Below are 19820 nucleotides of genomic sequence, written 5' to 3'. Positions count from 1 at the left end.
TTAATTGAAAAAGCAACCTCTGAAAGACTAGTGCTATGGTCCATATACAGTAAGCCCCTATTCATCCATGCAAAAAAATATCAAAGGGCAAGATTGCCTGAGGAAGCATAATAAGACACAGTAAAGTAATAATTATGACCACATGGTCGAGGGAATCCTGCAGAAGGAAGAATAAGGGAATAAAGAAAATATGATTTAGACACAATATTTGTAGCCAGGTTGCAAAAACATGATATTTCACAAAGAAGAATTCAGCTATAACAACTAATAATTCTCCAGTCAATGAAGAAATAATTGGGTCTTTCTGACGGCTGAAAGTTCAGGTAAGAGATGAACTTGGTTGAGAGACTGTTCTATTCGCCTACCTTAAACATGCATTCTCCAATCGTCAAGCAAAGTGGCTGGCTGAAATACATTTTATCTAGAAATAAGGGAAGGAGCTTCCACCCCCAGTGGTAAAGAATCCACCTGCTAACACAAGAGGTGCAGGTTTCGATCCCTGAACCAGGAAGGTCCCACATGCCAATGTCAACTAAGCCCGTGTGCCATGACTATGGAGCCTGTGCCCCAGAGCCCAGGAGCTGCAACCAGTGAGCCTACATGCCACAGCTCCTGAAGCCGGTGCGACCTAGAGCCTGTGCCCTGCAGCAAGAGAACCCCACTGCAATGAGAAGTCCGGGTACCACAACCGGAGAGTACCCCCACTCACCAAAACCGGAGAAAAGCCTGAGCAGCACTGAAGACCCAGCACAGCCACAAATAAATACATAAATAGAATTATTAACTTTTTTTTTTAATGAAGAAACAAGGGAAGTCTCATTTTCCAAGTTGTCTGATCAAGACTGGCCATCTCCCTACTCAGTCTGGGACTGCTGCTGCTGCCGCGTCACTTCAGTCGTGTCCGACTCTGTGCGACCCCAATAGACGACAGCGCACCAGGCTCCCCCGTCCCCGGGATTCTCCAGGCAAGAACACTGGAGTGGGTTGCCATTTCCTTCTCCAATGCATGAAAGTGAAAAGTGAAAGTGAAGTCGTTCAGTCGTGTCTGACTCTTTGCGACCCCATGGACTGCAGCCCACCAGGCTCCTCCGTCCATGGGATTTTCCAGGCAAGAGTACTGGAGTGGGGCGCCATTGCCTTCTCTGACGACACTCAAAAGAAGGATATTTGGCAAAATTTTAGGAAGCAAGACCATGAAAAGTACAAATATGATAGGAAAGAAATTTGTAGAGGTCTGTGGGTAATGGGAAATAATACTCTCTCATATTAGTGTCAGGACTTTAGACCTTGGTGGACTGTCAAAATCTTATCTTAAAACACTTTTGTAATACTGTTTTTTTTAAATGAAATCTGGTAGTTTAAGGCAGGGGTTCAACTTAAAGTTTAGGGAGAATGAAAGAGAACCCCTAGTCTGGGTGATTATATTAATGACCATATAATTTGAAGAGGGAAAAGCTCAAGATATGAGCCTGTATGGTGCTAGTGGTAAAGAATCTGCTTCCCAATGCGGGAGATGCAAAAGATGCAGGTTTGATCCCTGGGTCAGGAAGATCCCCTGGAGAAGGAAATGGCAACCCACTCCAGCATTCTTCCCTGGAAAATTCCATGAACAGAGATTTTCCATGGGTAAAATACTGATAGCCTGGTGGGCTACAGTCCCATGGAGGTCACAAAGAGTTGGACACGACTGAACAGCTGACCACGCATCAGCCCTAAGCAAAGGGAACACAAGAAACCAACGTCAAATTCAAGGGAGCAAAAATTAAATGGATTAGAGAGAAACTGGCTAATTGGATTTCTAACATCTTTATCCCATGGATGATCTAAGAAGAAATATTGCTCTTGCTTTCTAAAAAAATGTAAGTTGAGAGGAAGCATTCTCAAAATACTTCTATTTGGGGGAAAGTTTACCCATTTCTATCATTTAAACCTATAATTCTTTCATTTTATGACTAATTTATTTCCTGTCCTTTGCTGATCATTTGAACTTTACTCAAATAAACACAAGTTCCAGTGAAGGTTGAACTGTGGATTTCCATCACTCTGACAGCTTTACTATGCTAAAGGCATTATTTGGCAGGAGACACTAATCTTCTTGGGATGTGCTGGTGGGAACTTTAAATAAGCAACAGTACTCTGTGAATAAAACTTCAGGTATTTAAAGGCATCCTAGTTAAGTTAAATGTCAGGATCCTTTGGCAGAAACCAAAACAATACTGTAAAGCAATTGTTCTTTAAAAATAAAATAAAAAACAAACAAAATGTCAGGATTCTACGATAGGAGGGCCTTGACTAGAGAGGCATACAAAGAGAACCCCACCACCATAAAGCAACAATTTAATTAATTCCCGGACACTACTTCATTCAGCTGTGTGTCACAAAATAATATTTATTAGGTTTACAGTATTCGGCCCATGTTTTACTTTACTAAGAACACTTATATTTAGGACTTCAATTGCCTAGCATGAAAAAGCATTTTTCATTTAAATCAAATATTTTATGAACTCAACTAAAATTAACCCTTGGTTTTGTTTTAATTTAGTCTAAGTAACATCAGCAAAATGACGGTGAATGGGCAGTGGTCCCTTTTTATCCCAGACAAGTTTTAAGTGACAGTAAAGTGATCTGACTATAGGAAGCTTTACTCTGTCAGATGAAAATCAGAGTATGTAAATAAATGTTATAATCACTCAGATTAATTAATATCTGTTATCTTTAGCTTGGATAATCTGTTCTTCTTCAATTCTGTGAAATATCAAACTTCCTTGGGCACTTTTTCTTCTTAGTAAACAGAAAATCAAAAGATCAGATTACATTATTATTTTGGAAAATGTGAATAATAAAAACAAGTCATTTGCTACACATGGTTCTATAATACAACCTATACCAAAAAGAAACCAACAAAGGAGCAGTATATGCCACAATTAGGAACCAGGAAGTTATGTGAAATAAGATATGAATTAAACAATAGGATGAGCATTTCTGAATTATATACACATCCCCCACAGCCAACAAACTTCCTCAGCTGAATTAAACATACTGTTTAAAACTCACCCAAGCAAGCACTATCTTATAAAAACAGAAATACCAAATTCATTATTTTAAATAACTTTTAGTCATTCATCTTCCCACGTGAATTTCCCCCAAAACTCCAATAAACCCAGCAGAAAGGGCGGGACAGCGCACAAACCACCGCCACCGTCCCCAGCCTTGGACCTCACCAATGGGAAAATTACAGACTAACTCATTTCCATCCCAAATGTAAGTATATCAATATGAACACATTAATCATTTTAATTTTCTAAATCCTCAATTTCAAGCTGCTCTAAGACTACAATTCCAACAGATGCGACACCAATCCAATGACAACCTCACAAATCAGCCAATCTTTCCTAAATCCCTCTGGGTTAAGATAAGCAAAGACAGTGTATATTGCTAAACACCAACAACTTGAAAATAATTTACAAATATTTACTTGACATATAACCAAAATATTTCTGCAAATCTGAGAAACAGAAAATGGACAGCTTATCTGTCAGGTTCAGAGCAGAGACAATGACAGGACTTGCCCGAAGTGAGTCAGCAAATCGGCAGCAAACATGAAAATCAAAGTCCAGTTTCCCACCCAGGCACAAATGCTATCCTACGAGCAATGATGAACACTCCAATATTAAACAATGCATCTTTATCAGAATTTAATGCAAACAGTATGTTCAACCTGCATCTCTCATTTGTCTTAACTAAGATAACTTACTCCATGCATTCCCTACCTCATTTCACAAAGAATTGAAAATGGCTTTAAAAATAGACACGAAAAAAAAAAAAAAAGGCTAAAAATAAGCAAAAAGTCTTGACTGAGGAAAATACATCATATCTGAGAAAGAAAATCAAAAGAAAGATCTGTTGGGAATATAACAGAGCCCATGTTTCACCTTACCTATAAGGACTATGTATCAGGTCCATAGAGTTGCTTCTCCTAACCTTTTTCGCCTCATACTTAGATATGAGCAAAACAGCCTGGAGGAAATGGAACAGACTGCTGGGGCCCCATGACTGGATTGCTCCTGCCCAACTAAACAGATCAGTTTGCAGGGCCCGAAATCCATTTGGATCATCCCAGGATGCTGTTAACACAGGATGAGAAGTTCTGCCTTAGAGAAGGCCAAGGGTTTCTGGCTCTCCTACTTGAAAAGTCATTTTCCTTAGTGTTTCTTCAAAGGGGTGCTGAGCATGATGGCAGACGAATGTTCATGGCAGCATGACTTACAATAGCCAGGACATGGAAGCAACCTAAGTGTCCGTCAACCGAGGAGTGGATGAAGAAGATGTGGTGCATATATACAATGGAATATTACTCAGCCATAAAAGAGAACGAAATAATGCCATTTGCAGCAACTTGGATGGACCTAGAGATTGTCACACTGAGTTAAGTAACAGACAGAGAAAGACAAGCATCCTGTGATATCACTTATATGTAAAACAAAAAGGGGTACAAATGAACTTATCTACAAAACAGAATAGAAACACAGATGCAGAAAACTTACGGGCACCGGGGGGTGGGGGGAGTGGGGAGGGATAAACTGGGAGACTGGGATTGACATATACACACCACTGTATGTAAAGCAGACAGCTAATAAGGACCTACTGCACAGCACAGGGAACTCTACTCTGGACTCTGTAATGGCCTATATGGGAAAAGAATCTAAAAAAGACTGGATATATGTATTTGTGTAACAGACTCACTTGGGTGTATACCTGAAACTGACACAAAATAATCAACTAGACTCCAATAAAATTTTGTTTAAAGAGGCAGATAAAACATTTCATGTGTACACATAGCAGTATGGGCTGAAAGCCCAATGAATGCAGGCATTTCTGCAGAAGGACAACACGAAGCAGGAACTCTCAGAATATAGATGAATAATCGACTGCATATATATCCTTTATACTACACATCACAAACAATAGACAGCCTTTCTCTCAACCAGGCTGATGCAAAAATACATAAAACTGGAAAAACAGACAGTTCAAAATGAAGGCTTTTAGTGAGGACTAGAGTTCCTACACTTTATTGTTTAACTACTATTTATTTGTTTACTTAAATTTTAAAGTTTTAAAAATTTTAGATTTATTTTTATTGAGGTAACATTGGTTTATAACATTACATACATTTCATAACGTTACAGAGGGTAGTGTAAGATGTTATGGAAAAACCTAAACAAACTTTTTGGCCACCCCAACATTTCTACGCTTGCTACAGCGTGCTCACCACCAAAAATCTAGTTTCCACCTGTCACCACGCATTTGATCCCCTTTACGCATTTTACCTCCCCTCTGGTAACCACTAATCTGTTCTCACTATATCTATGCGTTTATTTTTATTCGGTTTGTTCATTTATTTTATTTGTTGGTGCTTCATATTCCACAAGAGGGAAATCATACGGTCTTTATCTTTCTCTGCCTGACTTACTTCACTGAGTAGAGTTCTTATACTTCAAAGTTAGCTGAGCAAATGGTCAAGCGGCCACACTGGTAGGAAAACTGAAGGGGCCCAACCACAGCCTCAGCCCGGGCAAATGCCATCCCACCAGATGGGATTTTCAAGGCAGAGAGCTGAAGATCCTACAAAATGGTCATTTTATTTACTGGGTATGCCTTTTATCTGTAGTCACCTTTGAAGAGCCATCTTCTGTTCTGCTTCGGGGACAAATGCATAAACACTTAGGAGCCAAAGTAAGTTCCATCTGTCTGTCCCGGCAGTGACAGAATCCACAGAGGTTTTCCAATTGCCAATCCTCAACTCAGGCCTGAGACTCTGACCCTCTTAAACTCTTATTCACTGTACCTTTGGCAGCAAAGTGGCTTTAACTCTTCTCCATGGGGAAAGTGTTGGCAAGAAAGGTCCAGACATGATACCCAACTCTGCAGAGTAAGAAAAATCTCAAACACCTGCCACCCCGGCTCCTGCCTGCACTCTCTCTCCTCTACTCCTTTGTCTGACCCCATGAATAGCAAAGCTAGTTGGTAAAGTAAATCTGAAATAACTCAACCATGAAAACAGGAATGCCTGTGCTTTTCATGTTTGCTTGTTTGTTTTTTTCCCCTCTGTTCAGTTCAGTCACTCAGTCATGTCCGACTCTTTGTGACCCCATGAACTGCAGCACGCCAGGCCTCCCTGCCCATCACCAACTCTCGGAGTTTACCCAAACTCATGTCTATCGAGTTGGTGATGCCATCCAGCCATCTCATCCTCTGTTGTCCCCTTCTCCTGCCCCCATCCCTCCCAGCATCAGGGTCTTTTCCAATGAGTAAACTCTTTGCATGAGGTGGCCAAAGTATTGGAGTTTCATCTTTAGCATCAGTCCTTCCAATGAACACCCAGGACTGATCTCCTTTACGATGGACTGGTTGGATCTCCTTGCAGTCCAAGAGACTCTCAAGAGTCTTCTCCAATACCACAGTTCAACAGCATCAATTCTTCGGCATTCAGCTTTCTTTACACTCCAACTCTCACATCCATACATGACCACTGGAAAAACCATAGCCTTGACTAGACGGACCTTGGTTGGCAAAGTAATGTCTCTGGTTTTTAATATGCTATCTAGGTTGGTCATAACTTTCCTTCCAAGGAGTAAGCGTCTTTTAATTTCATGGCTGCAATCACTATCTGCAGTGATTTTGGAGCCCCCTAAAATAAAGTCTGACACTGTTTCCACTGTTTCCCCATCTATTTCCCATGAAGTGATGTGACCGGATGCCATGATCTTTGTTTTCTGAATGTTGAGCTTTAAGCCAACTTTTTCACTCTCCTCTTTCATTTTCATCAAGAGGCTCTTTAGTTCTTCACTTTCTGCCATAAGGGTGGTATCATCTGCATATCTGAGGTTATTGATATTTCTCCCGGCAATCTTGATTCCAGCTTGTGTTTCTTCCAGCCCAGCATTTCTCATGATGTACTCTGCATATAAGTTAAATAAGCAGGGTGACAATATACAGCCTTGACGAACTCCTTTTCCTATTTGGAACCAGTCTGTTGTTGTTCCATGTCCAGTTCTAACTGTTGCTTCCTGACCTGCATATAGGTTTCTCAAGAGGCAGGTCAGGTGGTCTGGTATTCCCATCTCTTTCAGAATTTTCCACAGTTTATTGTGATCCACACAGTCAAAGGCTCTGGCATAGCCAATAAAGCAGAAATAGATGCTTTTCTGGAACTCTCTTGCCTTTTCAATGATCCAGCAGATGTTGGCAATTTGATTTCTGGTTCCTCTGCCTTTTCCCCTCTGTGGTAAGATGGAAATATAGTGGTTGAAATGGTATCTATGAGAAGCCTGGAACAAATAATCACATTTACAGCTATAACTAAAACCGTAACTCTGCACCCTCAGGAAGGTTCCTCCCTGATATTCAAGGTCAGGCAGGTCCCAGCTGGGAAGGCTATAACTTGATCTTGTCATAGTAGGCTACTTTCCAGCTACCAGGTGAGATAATGTCAGGAAGATACTATTTTTGAAAGAATATTTGATAAGGACATACTCTTATTTCTCACTCATCCATAAACATCAGCTTCAGTTCAGTCGCTCAGTCGTGTCCGACTCTGCGACCCCATGAATCGCAGCACACGAGGCCTCCCTGTCCATCACCATCTCCCGGAGTTCACTCAGACTCACGTCCATCGAGTCAGTGATGCCATCCAGCCATCTCATCCTCTGTCGTCCCCTTCTCCTCCTGCCCCCAGTCCCTCCCAGCATCAGAGTCTTTTCCAATGAGTCAACTCTTTGCATGAGGTGGCCAAACATCAGCTTAGAGGAAACTAAAAAACAAGTCATCAGTCACCCCAAATTCTCTACAGATAGCAGGGTTTAAAATAGACCTTCCAGACTTTCCTGATGGTCCAGTGCTTAAGAGTCTGCCTGCCAATGCAGGGGACATAGGATTCCATGCCTGGTCTGGGAAGATCCCACATGCCATGGAGCAACTAAGCCCATGCACCACAAGAGCCGACCGTCAAAAGCCGGGAAACTGCAGCTACTGAGCCCTCACACCACAAGTACTGAAGTCCACGCACCTAACTGGACTCCGTAACAAGAGAAGCCGTCACAGTGAGAAGCCTGTGCACTGCAACTAGAAAATAGACCCCCTCACTGCAACTAGAGAAAGCCTGTGAGCCTCAACGAAGAGCCTGTGCATCGCAACAAAGACCCAACACAGCCAAAATAAAAATAAATAAATTCTAAAAAGATAAAATGGAACTTTCTCAGGGACCTCTTGTGACCATGTGCCCATTACACCTACTTCTGTTAAAACTCACCATGCACTGTGGTACTCATCTTAGGTCTGGCTCCCCAACCCAACTGTACATACCATGAAGACAGGAATCATCTCCCATATTAAACACTCTATCCTGGGGCTTCCCTGGTGGTCCAGTGGTTAAGACTCCATGTTCTCAATGTAAGAGACACGGGTTTAAACCCTGCTCAGGGAACTAAGATCCCACATGCCACAGAGCATGGCCAAAACAAAATAAAAATAAACAAACATCTTATTCTTAGCACACTGCACAGTGCACAGTGTGTGGCATGGAAGAAACATTTAAAAATCATTGAATGCACTGTCCAAAGAAATTAAACAAGATAATTCTTTCTGCTTTTCATCTTTACTTGCCCTCACTTTTCCCATACTGTTTTCAGCTCAAAACCTCAGAAGTACCAATAGGGACCTACTGGACTGCATGGCTCAGTATTTTCTCTTTAACGATCACAGAGATGCAGGAGAAAGTGAAAAGACAGGAACTGGGAGGGATACACTCAGGGTGAGGCTGAGTCAGACACTTGCAGCGGCAAGCAGCAGGAACACATGGACTTCAGTGCAAACAGGCATATGGCAGTAAGACAGAGGGACCTCTTGAACTCAAGGCAGAATCAGAGTCAAGCTTGGGAGTTCAGAACATGAAGAAAACCTGAAGGCATCACTTGCTCAGGCTTCTCTCCCTCTGGAGCCAAGTGATTCACACTCCTTCATGCACACAAATGCCACAAAGCTGTTGGATTTCTGTGTTCCCAGCTCACGGGACCAGCCTATGTGGAAACTAGCATTTCCTACTCCAAACTCTAAATTCCTGGGAAAACTGGACTGGCTCAGGGGCAAACAGCCTTAACCAGGCAAATCTAGTTTCTCCTAGATCCCTCCTGGAGAGGAAGCAAGTCATAGCCTATCAGGCTCCTCTGTCCATGGGATTGTCCAGGCAAGAAAACTGGAGTGAGTTGTCATTCCCTTCTCCAGGGGATCTTCCCGAACCAGGGATTGAACCCGAGTCTCCTGCACTGGCAGGCGGATACTTTACCACTGCGCCTCCAAGGAAGCCCAGGGAAGCGGGAGCGTCTCAGAAAAGACAGGGTATGAGGATGTCTCCAAAGCAGTGGTTGGCTTTTTGATTACGATGCGTCTGCTCCTCACCTTTTCTCACCTGCCACTCTCTGAAGTTCATGCAGTCGTATCACACTCTGCCTTTCAGGCTCACTCTTTGCCCTCAAACTTGGCCCTCAGTATTCTTTCTTGCTCATCTAATGTCTTCTGCTCCCTTCCCTGAAATCAACTCCAAATGCTTCTCAATGCTATAAAATGTTACTATCCTACTCAGAATGTGACAAACACCATATTAAAAGGGGTTTTTTTCTTTTCAGTGTTTGATATTTCAGGTTCTGTGACTTTATTTTTTTCCAACTTTATTAAGGTATAATTTTCAAATAAAATTATAAGGTATTTGAAGCTTACAAAGTGATGAGTTGATATATGTTGTGAAAGGATTCCTGCCATCAAATTAACGCATTTTTTAAAAATTTATTTTATTTTTAAACTTTACAATATTGTATTAGTTTTGCCAAATATCGAAATGAATCCGCCACAGGTATACCTGTGTTCCCCATCCTGAACCCTCCTCCCTCCTCCCTCCCCATACCCTCCCTCTGGGTCATCCCAGTGCACCAGCCCCAAGCATCCAGTACCGTGCATCGAACCTGGACTGGCGACTCATTTCATACATGATATTATACGTTTCAATGCCATTCTCCCACATCTCCCCACCCTCTCCCTCTCCCTCTCCCACAGAGTCCATAAGACTGATCTATACATCAGCGTCTCTTTTGCTGTCTCGTACACAGGATTATTGTTACTATCTTTCTAAATTCCATATATATGCGAAATTAATGCATTTTTAATTCACTTCACATATTTCTTTCTTTTTTTTTTTTTGGTAAGGACATTTAAGTTGTACTCTCTCATCAAATTTCAATCTTACAATACATATTATCAACTGTAGGTCACCATGTTATACGCTAGATCCCCAGATTCCACACATCCTATAACTGAACTTACATTTGCCACCTCTCTGCCCCTAGCAACCACTTTTCTACTCTCTGTTTCTATGAGTTCAACTTTTTTTAAAGGTATTTTAATGGACAAAGTAAGCAAATAAATCATATATTGCACATACAAGATATTATCTCTGTTTTCTTCTGGATTTGGAATACTACTTTTCTTGTACGACTATAAACACACAATATGGTCATATCTGTCTTGTTCAGTTCAGTTCAGTTGCTCAGTGGTGTCCGACTCTTTGCGACCCCATGAATCACAGCACGCCAGGCCTCCCTGTCCATCACCAACTCCCAGAGTTCACCCAGACTCACGTCCATCGAGTCAGTGATGCCATCCAGCCATCTCGTCCTCTGCCGTCACCTTCTCCTCCTGCCCCCAATCCCTCCCAGCATCACAGTCTTTTCCAATGAGTCAACTCTTCACATGAGCTGGCCAAAGTACTGGAGTTTCAGCTTTAGCATCATTCCTTCCAAAGAAATCCCAGGGATGATCTCCTTTAGAATGGACTGGTTGGATCTCCTTGCAGTCCAAGAGACTCTCAAGAGTCTTCTCCAACACCACAGTTCAAAAGCATCAATTCTTCGGCGCTCAGCCTTCTTCACAGTCCAACTCTGACATCCATACATGACCACTGGAAAAACCATAGCCTTGACTAGACGAACCTTTGTTGGCAAAGTAACGTCTCTGCTTTTGAATATGCCATCTAGGTTGGTCATAACTTTCCTTCCAAGGAGTAAGCATCTTTTAATTTCATGGCTGCAGTCATCCTCTGCAGTGATTTTGGAGCCCCCAAAAATAAAGTCTGACACTGTTTCCACTGTTTCCCAATCTATTTCCTTGTGGTGTCCATATTATAGCCTCTAGTAAACTGTAGTTTTCCACTTAGTGAGTGAATTAAAGTTGCTTAGTCGTGTCTGACTCTTTGCGACCCCATGGACTATAGCCTACCATGCTCCTCCGTCCATGGGATATTCCGGGCAAGAGTACAAGAGCGGGTTGCCATTTCCTTCTCTAGGGAATCTTCCCAACCCAGGGATCAAACCCAGGTCTCCTGCATTGCAAACAGACGCTTTACCATCTGAGCCACCAGGGAAGCCCCTTTGTAACCAATACCACATACCCCTTATTTAAGGACAATATTGAGTAACCTCTTAACAAAACAACTTCCAGTAGAAAGGATTGCCAAAAAAAAAAAAAGTGGAAATTCAATAAATGAATACATTCTAAATGACATGAAAATGTAGCCTATTTCCTTATGCAATAAGATTCTGCTTCTCTTAAGGTAAAGAAAAGATCTTGCTCAGAGATCAGTTCCTATGTTATCTGAATGCATATGATCCCTAATATAGAAGCCAATTTCCAATCAACTGTGAAGAACACAGCCTTCTGTTCTTTTCACCCTCCACGATAGATGGGATCGTCCAATAATGAAAGATTATGGAAATTATCCTGACCATTCACCCGCCATTCACCTGCATCTTCTGGCATCCAGCTTGATGGCCTGTGTATAGTCAGTGCACAGTAAATATTTGACCAACTAGAATGTGTACTTATATCTATGTATTTACAAATCAACACTGTACAGGCATGAGCCTTCACATGTGTTCATATAAACATATGTAAATAGATCAGCATGTTGGTTGTTCAGTCACTAAGTTGTGTCCAACTCTTTGTGACCCCATGGACTGCAACATGCCAGGCTCTCCTGTCCTTCACTATCTCCTGAGGTTGTTCAAACTCAGTCAGTGACCACTGAGTCAATGATGCTAGTTAACCATCTCATCCACTGTCACCCCCTTCTTCTCCTGCCCTCAAACTTTCCCAGCATCAGGGTCTTTTCCAGTGAGTTGGCTCTTTGCATCAGGTGGCCAAAGTATTCTTCAGCTTCAGCATCACTCCTTCCAATGAATATTCAGGGTTGATTTCCTTTGGGATTGATTGGTTTGATCTCCTTGCTGTCCAAGGGACTCTCAAGAGTCTTCTCCAGCATCACGATTAGAAAGCATCAATTCTGTGGTGTCCAGCCTTCTTTATGGTCCAACTCTCAATCTGCACAGGACTACTGGAAAAACCATTTCCTGCATGTTGGAGAAAATGCCAAAAGGCAACCTCAAAATATAAAAGGCATTCAAATCACCTCGGGATCTTTTAAAATGCAGATTCTCATTCAGTAGGTCTCAGATGGAGCCCAGTATTTGTATTTCTAGTAAGTTCTCAGGTGACCTTGATGCTGCCGGTCCACAGACCACAAGTTGATAGCAAAGTAATCCCTTCTTTACTCCCTTTCGTAGACGGTCACAGGCAAAATAATTAGAGGGTCATTCTCAAAGATCACGTTCGGTCACTTAGGAAAATGTATGATAACACTCTCAGGGAAACTCATCTTTGTTAGCAGATTCAAGTCTGCAGTAAGTACTTCTTTGCTGAGCGCCTATATCGGGTGCAAGAGCTATAGCAGCTTTCTTTAGTCACTCACGGATACAGCTTACTAAAGCACAAACATGCAACCGAGGCTTCTCTGTATCCTCCGTGATATTTGAGTAAAGAGAACATTAAAGAGTGACATAAGATGTTTATGGATGTGTGTATTGGAGAGTGGGGGTGGTTGGTAAGCAACTGTTTAGGATCCCGCATCTTCATGAGGTTCCTGTCAACACCCATCTCAATGAGATTCCTTAAGCGCCATCCCCAAGCCCTCGTCACTGTTCACATTGGCCTCTCCTGTCTTCACAGTCACATGGAAATTACAGGACTCTGGGGTCAACTTCAATTTGCTGGACTACAGAATTTCCCCAGCTCATCCTGCTGGAGATTATGTCAAGTGTGATGCAAAAGGCCGTAGGTGAGACTGGTTATACCACTTAAAAATAAGGGGGAAAAAATCAATCATAGAATTCCTTTCCTTTTCCATTTACCTAAGGCCCCATCACTGCCAAGACTTAAGAAGAAAGTTCACCTTGGGTCTTTGCTGTGCACTGGCGTCTGCTGGAGGCACAACCAGTAAGGTGAGAATCTAACCATAGTAAGTTCCCTACATACGAAACCTTCAAGTTGCGAGTTTTCAAAGATGCAAATGTGCCCCCCCATGCCAGCGGTCGTACTATACTGTTATACTTTTCAAGGCACTGTACTGTAAGATTAAATGTTTATTTTTTGTGTTTGTTTGCTTTTTATGTATTATTTGTGTGAAAAGTATTATAAACCTATTACAGTACAGTACTATGTAGCCGATTGTGTTCGTTGGGTACCTAGGCTAACTTTGCTGGACTTAAGAGAACGCGCTCTCAGGATGGAACTCATTTGCATGTAGGGGACTTACTATACTGAATTATAAGTTTATTTTTTGATAATGTAGAGTGGGATACTTGGTTCAACTACATGGTTATCATCTATTCACTACAATTCTAAAGAAATGCAAACCTCAAAGATAAATCTGAAATCACAGAAATCTATTACATCCTTAATAACGTATTTGTTCATAAACACGCAAAATTGTTGCTTAAGTTATTACAGTCTTCTTTTGCCAGAGGCGTAAGCTTTAGCACATCTATAGTGCAGCATGAATTTTTCTGGCTTGTATGTCGTGGCATGTACTACTCAAACGGGGATACTGGTATCAAGGAAAGAGGTGCACATTGCAGGAAGCCAGAGGGTACAGAGACCCAGACGACAAGCCCAGGGCATTTTTCTAGTATGACAATTTCAATTAAGGTTTGCAGGAAGGGGAGTAAGAGAAATGTTTAGTAATATGACTGACAATGAATTCAAATAATTACACTAAAATAAATATGGAATAAGATACCCAAACTTCATTAATTTTGATAAAACCATCGCCTATAAAGAAATTTCCTATCTGGGGAGGGGGTTGTGGGGCGCGGGCAGCAGCTCTCTCCCTGCAGGGGAACTTCTGCCAGTTCGAAAATCTAAGAATTAGTCATCTTTTTTAAAAAGTATATTTGAAAGATTCACTATTTATCAGTGCAAGGACATATTTCTCATAGGAGCTTTTGGGGAAATGAGACAGACTTCTAATTAGAACATTTCAATCCACAGCAAATCCTTTTGAGAGCTGAATGTTCAACGCTGAATGTCCTGAATTTGAACAAATAATAGAACAATAATGTAAGAACAAGTTTACTTCACAAATGTAATCACTGGACAAAATTTTGAATTGTCTAAGGAACTACTTTACAAAAAAGTTAAACAAAAAGTTGGAAATGAGAGGGAGACAACTGTAATCAGGGAGCCAAGGTATTGAAGTCCTTCCATTAATCTTACTCAGAAACTGTGTATATACAGTCAGTTTCAAAACAATTTTCTCATTTTACACAGAGAGCTAAAATGATATAATACGGTCCTTTCCATTATAATGATAATCCCAACCCTCATGCATCTCTACTCAAGAGAACACAGAGCAGGCAATCTGGGAAGGAAGGGGAGTTGGGGTCCACATCTGATTCTTAAAGACAGAGATCCAGATACTTACAAGGCATCACATGGTATATGCTTGGCCAGTACTGTCCACTGTCTCTCTTTAACCACACACGTACAGTCCTGCAACAAAAGAAATGGGTGTGTTAAATCACACTATTTTTGGTCATGGGAAAGTTGATAGAAGGTCTTAAATATACATACAGTGGACCCTCAACAATACAGATTTGAACTATACAGGACTACTTATAAGTGGATTGTTTTTCACCAAAAATGCACTACAGTACTACACAAGCCATGAATGGTTGACTCTGCAGATGTGGAACCACAGATACAGAAATCCAACTATACAGTCGTGTGCAGATTTTATTTTTTTAACATAATTTGATCTATTTATCTATGGCTGTGCTGGGTCTTTGTTGCTGCGTGGGCTTTTCTCCAGTTGCAGCGCGTGGGGGCCACTCTTCATTGCAGTGTGCGGGCTTCTCACTGTGGTGGCTGCGCAGGCTTTTCTCCAGTTGCAGCGCGTGGGGGCCACTCTTCGTTGCAGTGTGCGGGCTTCTCACTGTGGTGGCTGCGCAGGCTTTTCTCCAGTTGCAGCGCGTGGGGGCCACTCTTCATTGCAGTGTGCAGGCTTCTCACTGTGGTGGCTGCGCAGGCTTTTCTCCAGTTGCTGCGCGTGGGGGCCACTCTTCGTTGCAGTGTGCGGGCTTCTCACTGTGGTGGCTGCGCAGGCTTTTCTCCAGTTGCTGCGCGTGGGGGCCACTCTTCGTTGCAGTGTGCGGGCTTCTCACTGTGGTGGCTGCGCAGGCTTTTCTCCAGTTGCAGCGCGTGGGGGCCACTCTTCATTGCAGTGTGCGGGCTTCTCACTGTGGTGGCTTCTCTTGTTGTGGAGCATGGGCTCTAGGGCACGTTGGCTTCAGAAGTTGTGGTTCCCAGGCTCTACGGCACACGCAATAGGGTGCACAGGGCTTAGCTGCTCCAAGGCATGTGGGATCGTCCCAAATCAGGGATCGAACCTGTGTATCCTGCACTGGCAGGTGGATTCTTTACTGAGACACCAGGGAAGCCTTATATGCAGATTCTAACCTGCACGGAGAATCAATGCCTCCAACTGTTCAAGGGGCAACTCCGTGTGTGTACATGACATAGTCATATTGCTATAATTAAATAATATATATCACATATAAATATGTATAACATGTTTGTTTATAACATATCTCTATACAACACATGAATATATAGATCCTAACTATATATATACATATACACACGCACATTATATATATGTGCACATACACACCACTTACGCTTTTCTAAAGATACTATATTCCTTAAATTTAAGGCTGCATACATTTAGAATTACATGACTGTTTTATAATTAAATATTTAAGGATAATTAAATTTTATCCTCATATGTATTTATATACCCACATGTGACAGTGTTCGAAAATTATTCTTGTAGTTGTTTTGCTCTGGGAGTATATGGCCTTTGCCCTAGTCTGCTGGAAGCATTCACCTCCCTGGGCAGTAACTGGGATTTACTAGGGAAGAACACAGGAAGAGATAATGAAGCAATATCCAACATCTGACACACAAAGAAGGCTTACTGGTAAATTCAGTCTTACAAGCTAGGCCATTGTCTCAAAGAGGGTTTTTCCAAACACGGTCAAGCAATGATAAAACTCTTGAGACTCAGATTACTAAGCTAGAGGACTGACTGTGGAACCCACCAGGGAACAGGGTAATCCTGCAACAAGGTGGGGGATGAGGGTCCACACCAGATGGACACGTGGTAGATGTCCAGGACAGAGGACGAGATGGTTGGGTGGCATCATCAACTCAATGGACATGAGTCTGAGCAAACTCCAAGAGATTGTGAAGGACCGGGAAGCCTGGCATGCTGCAATCTATAGGGTCACAGAGAGCTGGACACGACTGAGTGACTGAACAACAAGACATCCCGAGAGCTTGCAGAGGAGGAGTCAAAGAGAAAATGATGCTGTCAGGGGATACTGTTAGGTTCTTATCAACCAGAAAGGCCCTACCACAGGTTACACCAGCACCCACCCACAAGGCCAACACAACAAGGAGGTAAAGGGACCCTGCCCCAGAGACCAGAGGGAGTAGCCAATGTCAAACCAAGGGAAATGAACAGTGCCCCATGGCTGCCAGGAGATCCTATACCCCACAACTCTCACCCCATACCCTCACACCATCCCAGGGTAAAAAGCGGACACTGAGCATTTTTATCTCAGAGAGAACTGGACAATATCTAAATAGACTGTTTAAGTCACTACATTAGACTAAGTTTTAAACTGTATTGGATTTCTTCCCCAGTTAATCAGTGGGTCACCCAGTAGGAGGAAAGGACTAACTACAGACACAACGAGGACGTGCCCTTTCTCTGTGTGGCCACGAGAGTCGATGTAGTGATGTATCAGGACACCACTACATACACTTGTAGAATTCCATCTTTTCGGTCAACCAGCCAATTTGTGAGATGGACAGGTGTAATGGAAAATAATTCCTAAGAAATAATTCAATAAATACATTATTTATACACCTAATCAGCCTTCACTTAAATTTTTTTCATAATATACACCAATACACTTTAATATGGAGACTATTATCTCCATGAGTGCCATCATGGAAAATGATAGAACAGGAAGTTCCAAGAATCAGTCCCTGTACCAAATCAATTATGGAGCTGGGAAGAACTGTCAGAATCACTGTTTCAGAATTCTAAAGTCTAGTTAGACACTTGCCGCATCCATGGGAATGCCGGATGAAGAAGCAGGTTTGTGGCAGTAAATGTCACATCTTACTTGCAGCTACCATCATGCATGTCCCATTCACATAGCAGGTAGCTGTGGGGACTGTGGCTCGTGTTCACAGAGTGGCTTGCAGGTACCAGGGTGCTGGAACCCTGCCCTTCAAATCTGGGGGATGTGTGTTTTGATTTGCCGAGTGGTTCACTGAGGGAGTAGAGAAGAAACTGGCCTTTCTCTCAGTTCTCTAGGTCTGAAGGGCTTTCCAGGGCAGTGTTTGCCAAAAGAATTTAAAGGGAAGGAAGACCTTTTTCTCCTTAATGAAATCACTGGTTTACCTCAGAAGAACAGAAACTTCAATGATCACATACAACAAGAAATACAGTCTTCGCAGAAAGAGCTTGGAAAAGTCACTAAACAGACAACTGCACCATTCAACAAGTAACAACAGCAATCTCTATAAAGGAGGGGGATTGTGACTTTCAGTTACCACATTATAATATTTAAAAACATTCCGTTTCTAGACATGTGTTTGCCAAGGCAGAGGGGAAGTGAGGGAGGGGTGGACTGGGAGTTTGGGGTTAGTAGATGCAAACCATTATGTATAGAAAGTGGTTATGTGGGTTATGAGCTCATGGCCATCAAGCAGGTAACATCTTCCATTTGGTGGGAGTTTTCACATCTATTAAAAAAAAAAACTCGGTATGTATGTATCAGATACTATTATCGAAGTATTTCAGAGAGGAACTAAAGCAGAGGATACAGGGCAGGGTTCTGTCCTGGGAAGGCCCCATAGAGTCCTGCTCAATCACAATTTCATTCCCTCATTAGAAAATAAGTATGAGGGAGTTCCCTGGCTGTCCGGGGGTTATGTTGCAGAGAAGAAACAACTGGATGGCCAATTGGAACCAAAGAACCAGTTGGAACTGTTCCTTTCACTTGCTTTTCATTGCTGTTGTTATTATAGGCAACAGCCTGCCTCAGAGGACCCTGCCCCTCTGCCTAAGTGTTTAACTAAAGTGCCTTTGATCAGCTCACAGGGAGATAATCTGACCCTGTCCACCTGTGAAAAGAAGAGATTAACACACCCCTTAGAAAGGCTGGCCATTCTCAGAGATGTTTTGAAAAACCAATGGCCCTTTTTACTCTACTTCCTTACTGACTCTCCCTCTCCATTCTGCCTCTTGACGTTGGTTCCTCACCACTTTTCTCTTGGTTCTATAAAAGAATCTGGCATCCAGATCCCCAACAGGCTGGTTATCCTGAGACATTTCCTGGTTGTTCAGTCACTCAGTCGTGGCTGACTCTGTGACCCCATGGACTGCAGCACACCAGGCTTCCCTGTCCTTCTCTATTTCCCAGAGTTTGCTCAAACTCATGTCCATTGAATCGGTGATGCCATCCAACCATCTCATTCTCTGTCGTCCCCTTCTCTTGCTCTCAACCTATCCCAGCATCAGGGTCTTTTCCAATGAGTCAGCTCTTTGCATCAGGTGGCCAAAGTATTGGAGCTTCAGCTTCAGCATCAGTCCTTCCAGTGAATCAGTTTAGTTCAGTTACTCAGTCATGTGCGTCGAGACTCTTTGCGACCTCTAGCTTTGACCTTTGACCTTTGTTGGCAAAGTAATGTCTCTGCTTTTTAATATGCTGTCTAGTTTGGTCACAGCTTTTCTTCCAAGGAGTAAGCGTCTTTTAATTTCATGGCTGCAGTCACCATGTGCAGTGATTTTGGAGCCCCCCAAAATAAAGTCTCTCACTGTTGCCCCATCTATTTGCCATGAAGTGATGGGACCAGATACTATGATCTTAGTTTTCTGAATGTTGAGTTTTAAGTCAACTTTTTCACTCTCCTCTTTCACTTTCATCAAGAGGCTCTTTAGTTGCTCTTCTAGTTAATATTCAGGACTAATTTCCTTTAGGATTGACTGGTTTGATCTTGCTGCCCAAGGGAATCTCAAGAGGTGGGTATGATTATTAATGAAACAGGAAGGAAGGGGGTAGGTCATAACCCTGAACAGAATGACATACCCTGAGGACATGACAGAAACTGACTAGATTTGGGGAAGAGTTGACTTCCACTAGACCTAGGTCTTCAGTATAGCATGCTCATTGTAACACATCAGCCCGCTGAATAACACACCCATAAGCATCATGACAGTTTCGAGCCCAATCTCAAAAACCAAAAAGCAGTGGCCCCATTCCTGGAAATCTTCACCCCTTCTCCAAAAATAGTTGAAATAACCC

General features: G+C 42.4%; 1 protein-coding gene across 3 annotated transcripts in view; it reads right to left on the bottom strand.

Moving 5' to 3' along the window:
- WDFY2 (WD repeat and FYVE domain containing 2) overlaps positions 1-19820 on the bottom strand; it is a 192238-nt gene that overhangs the window by 104407 nt on the left and 68011 nt on the right. For all 3 annotated transcript variants that reach the window (XR_011569723.1, XM_019971330.2, XM_070800130.1), the window contains one exon: positions 14861-14928. Coding sequence is in view for 2 of the 3 variants with exons in the window: in XM_019971330.2 (XP_019826889.1) it covers positions 14861-14928 (68 nt within the window). In the remaining variant the exon portion in view is untranslated. The remainder of the gene's footprint in view (positions 1-14860; positions 14929-19820) is intronic.

Source organism: Bos indicus, chromosome 12 (genome assembly GCF_029378745.1).
Source record: "Bos indicus isolate NIAB-ARS_2022 breed Sahiwal x Tharparkar chromosome 12, NIAB-ARS_B.indTharparkar_mat_pri_1.0, whole genome shotgun sequence".
NCBI classification, from domain to species: domain Eukaryota; kingdom Metazoa; phylum Chordata; class Mammalia; order Artiodactyla; family Bovidae; genus Bos; species Bos indicus.
The sequence above is the reverse complement of the archived record's forward strand: the minus strand, read 5'-3'. Positions and strand labels throughout refer to the sequence as shown.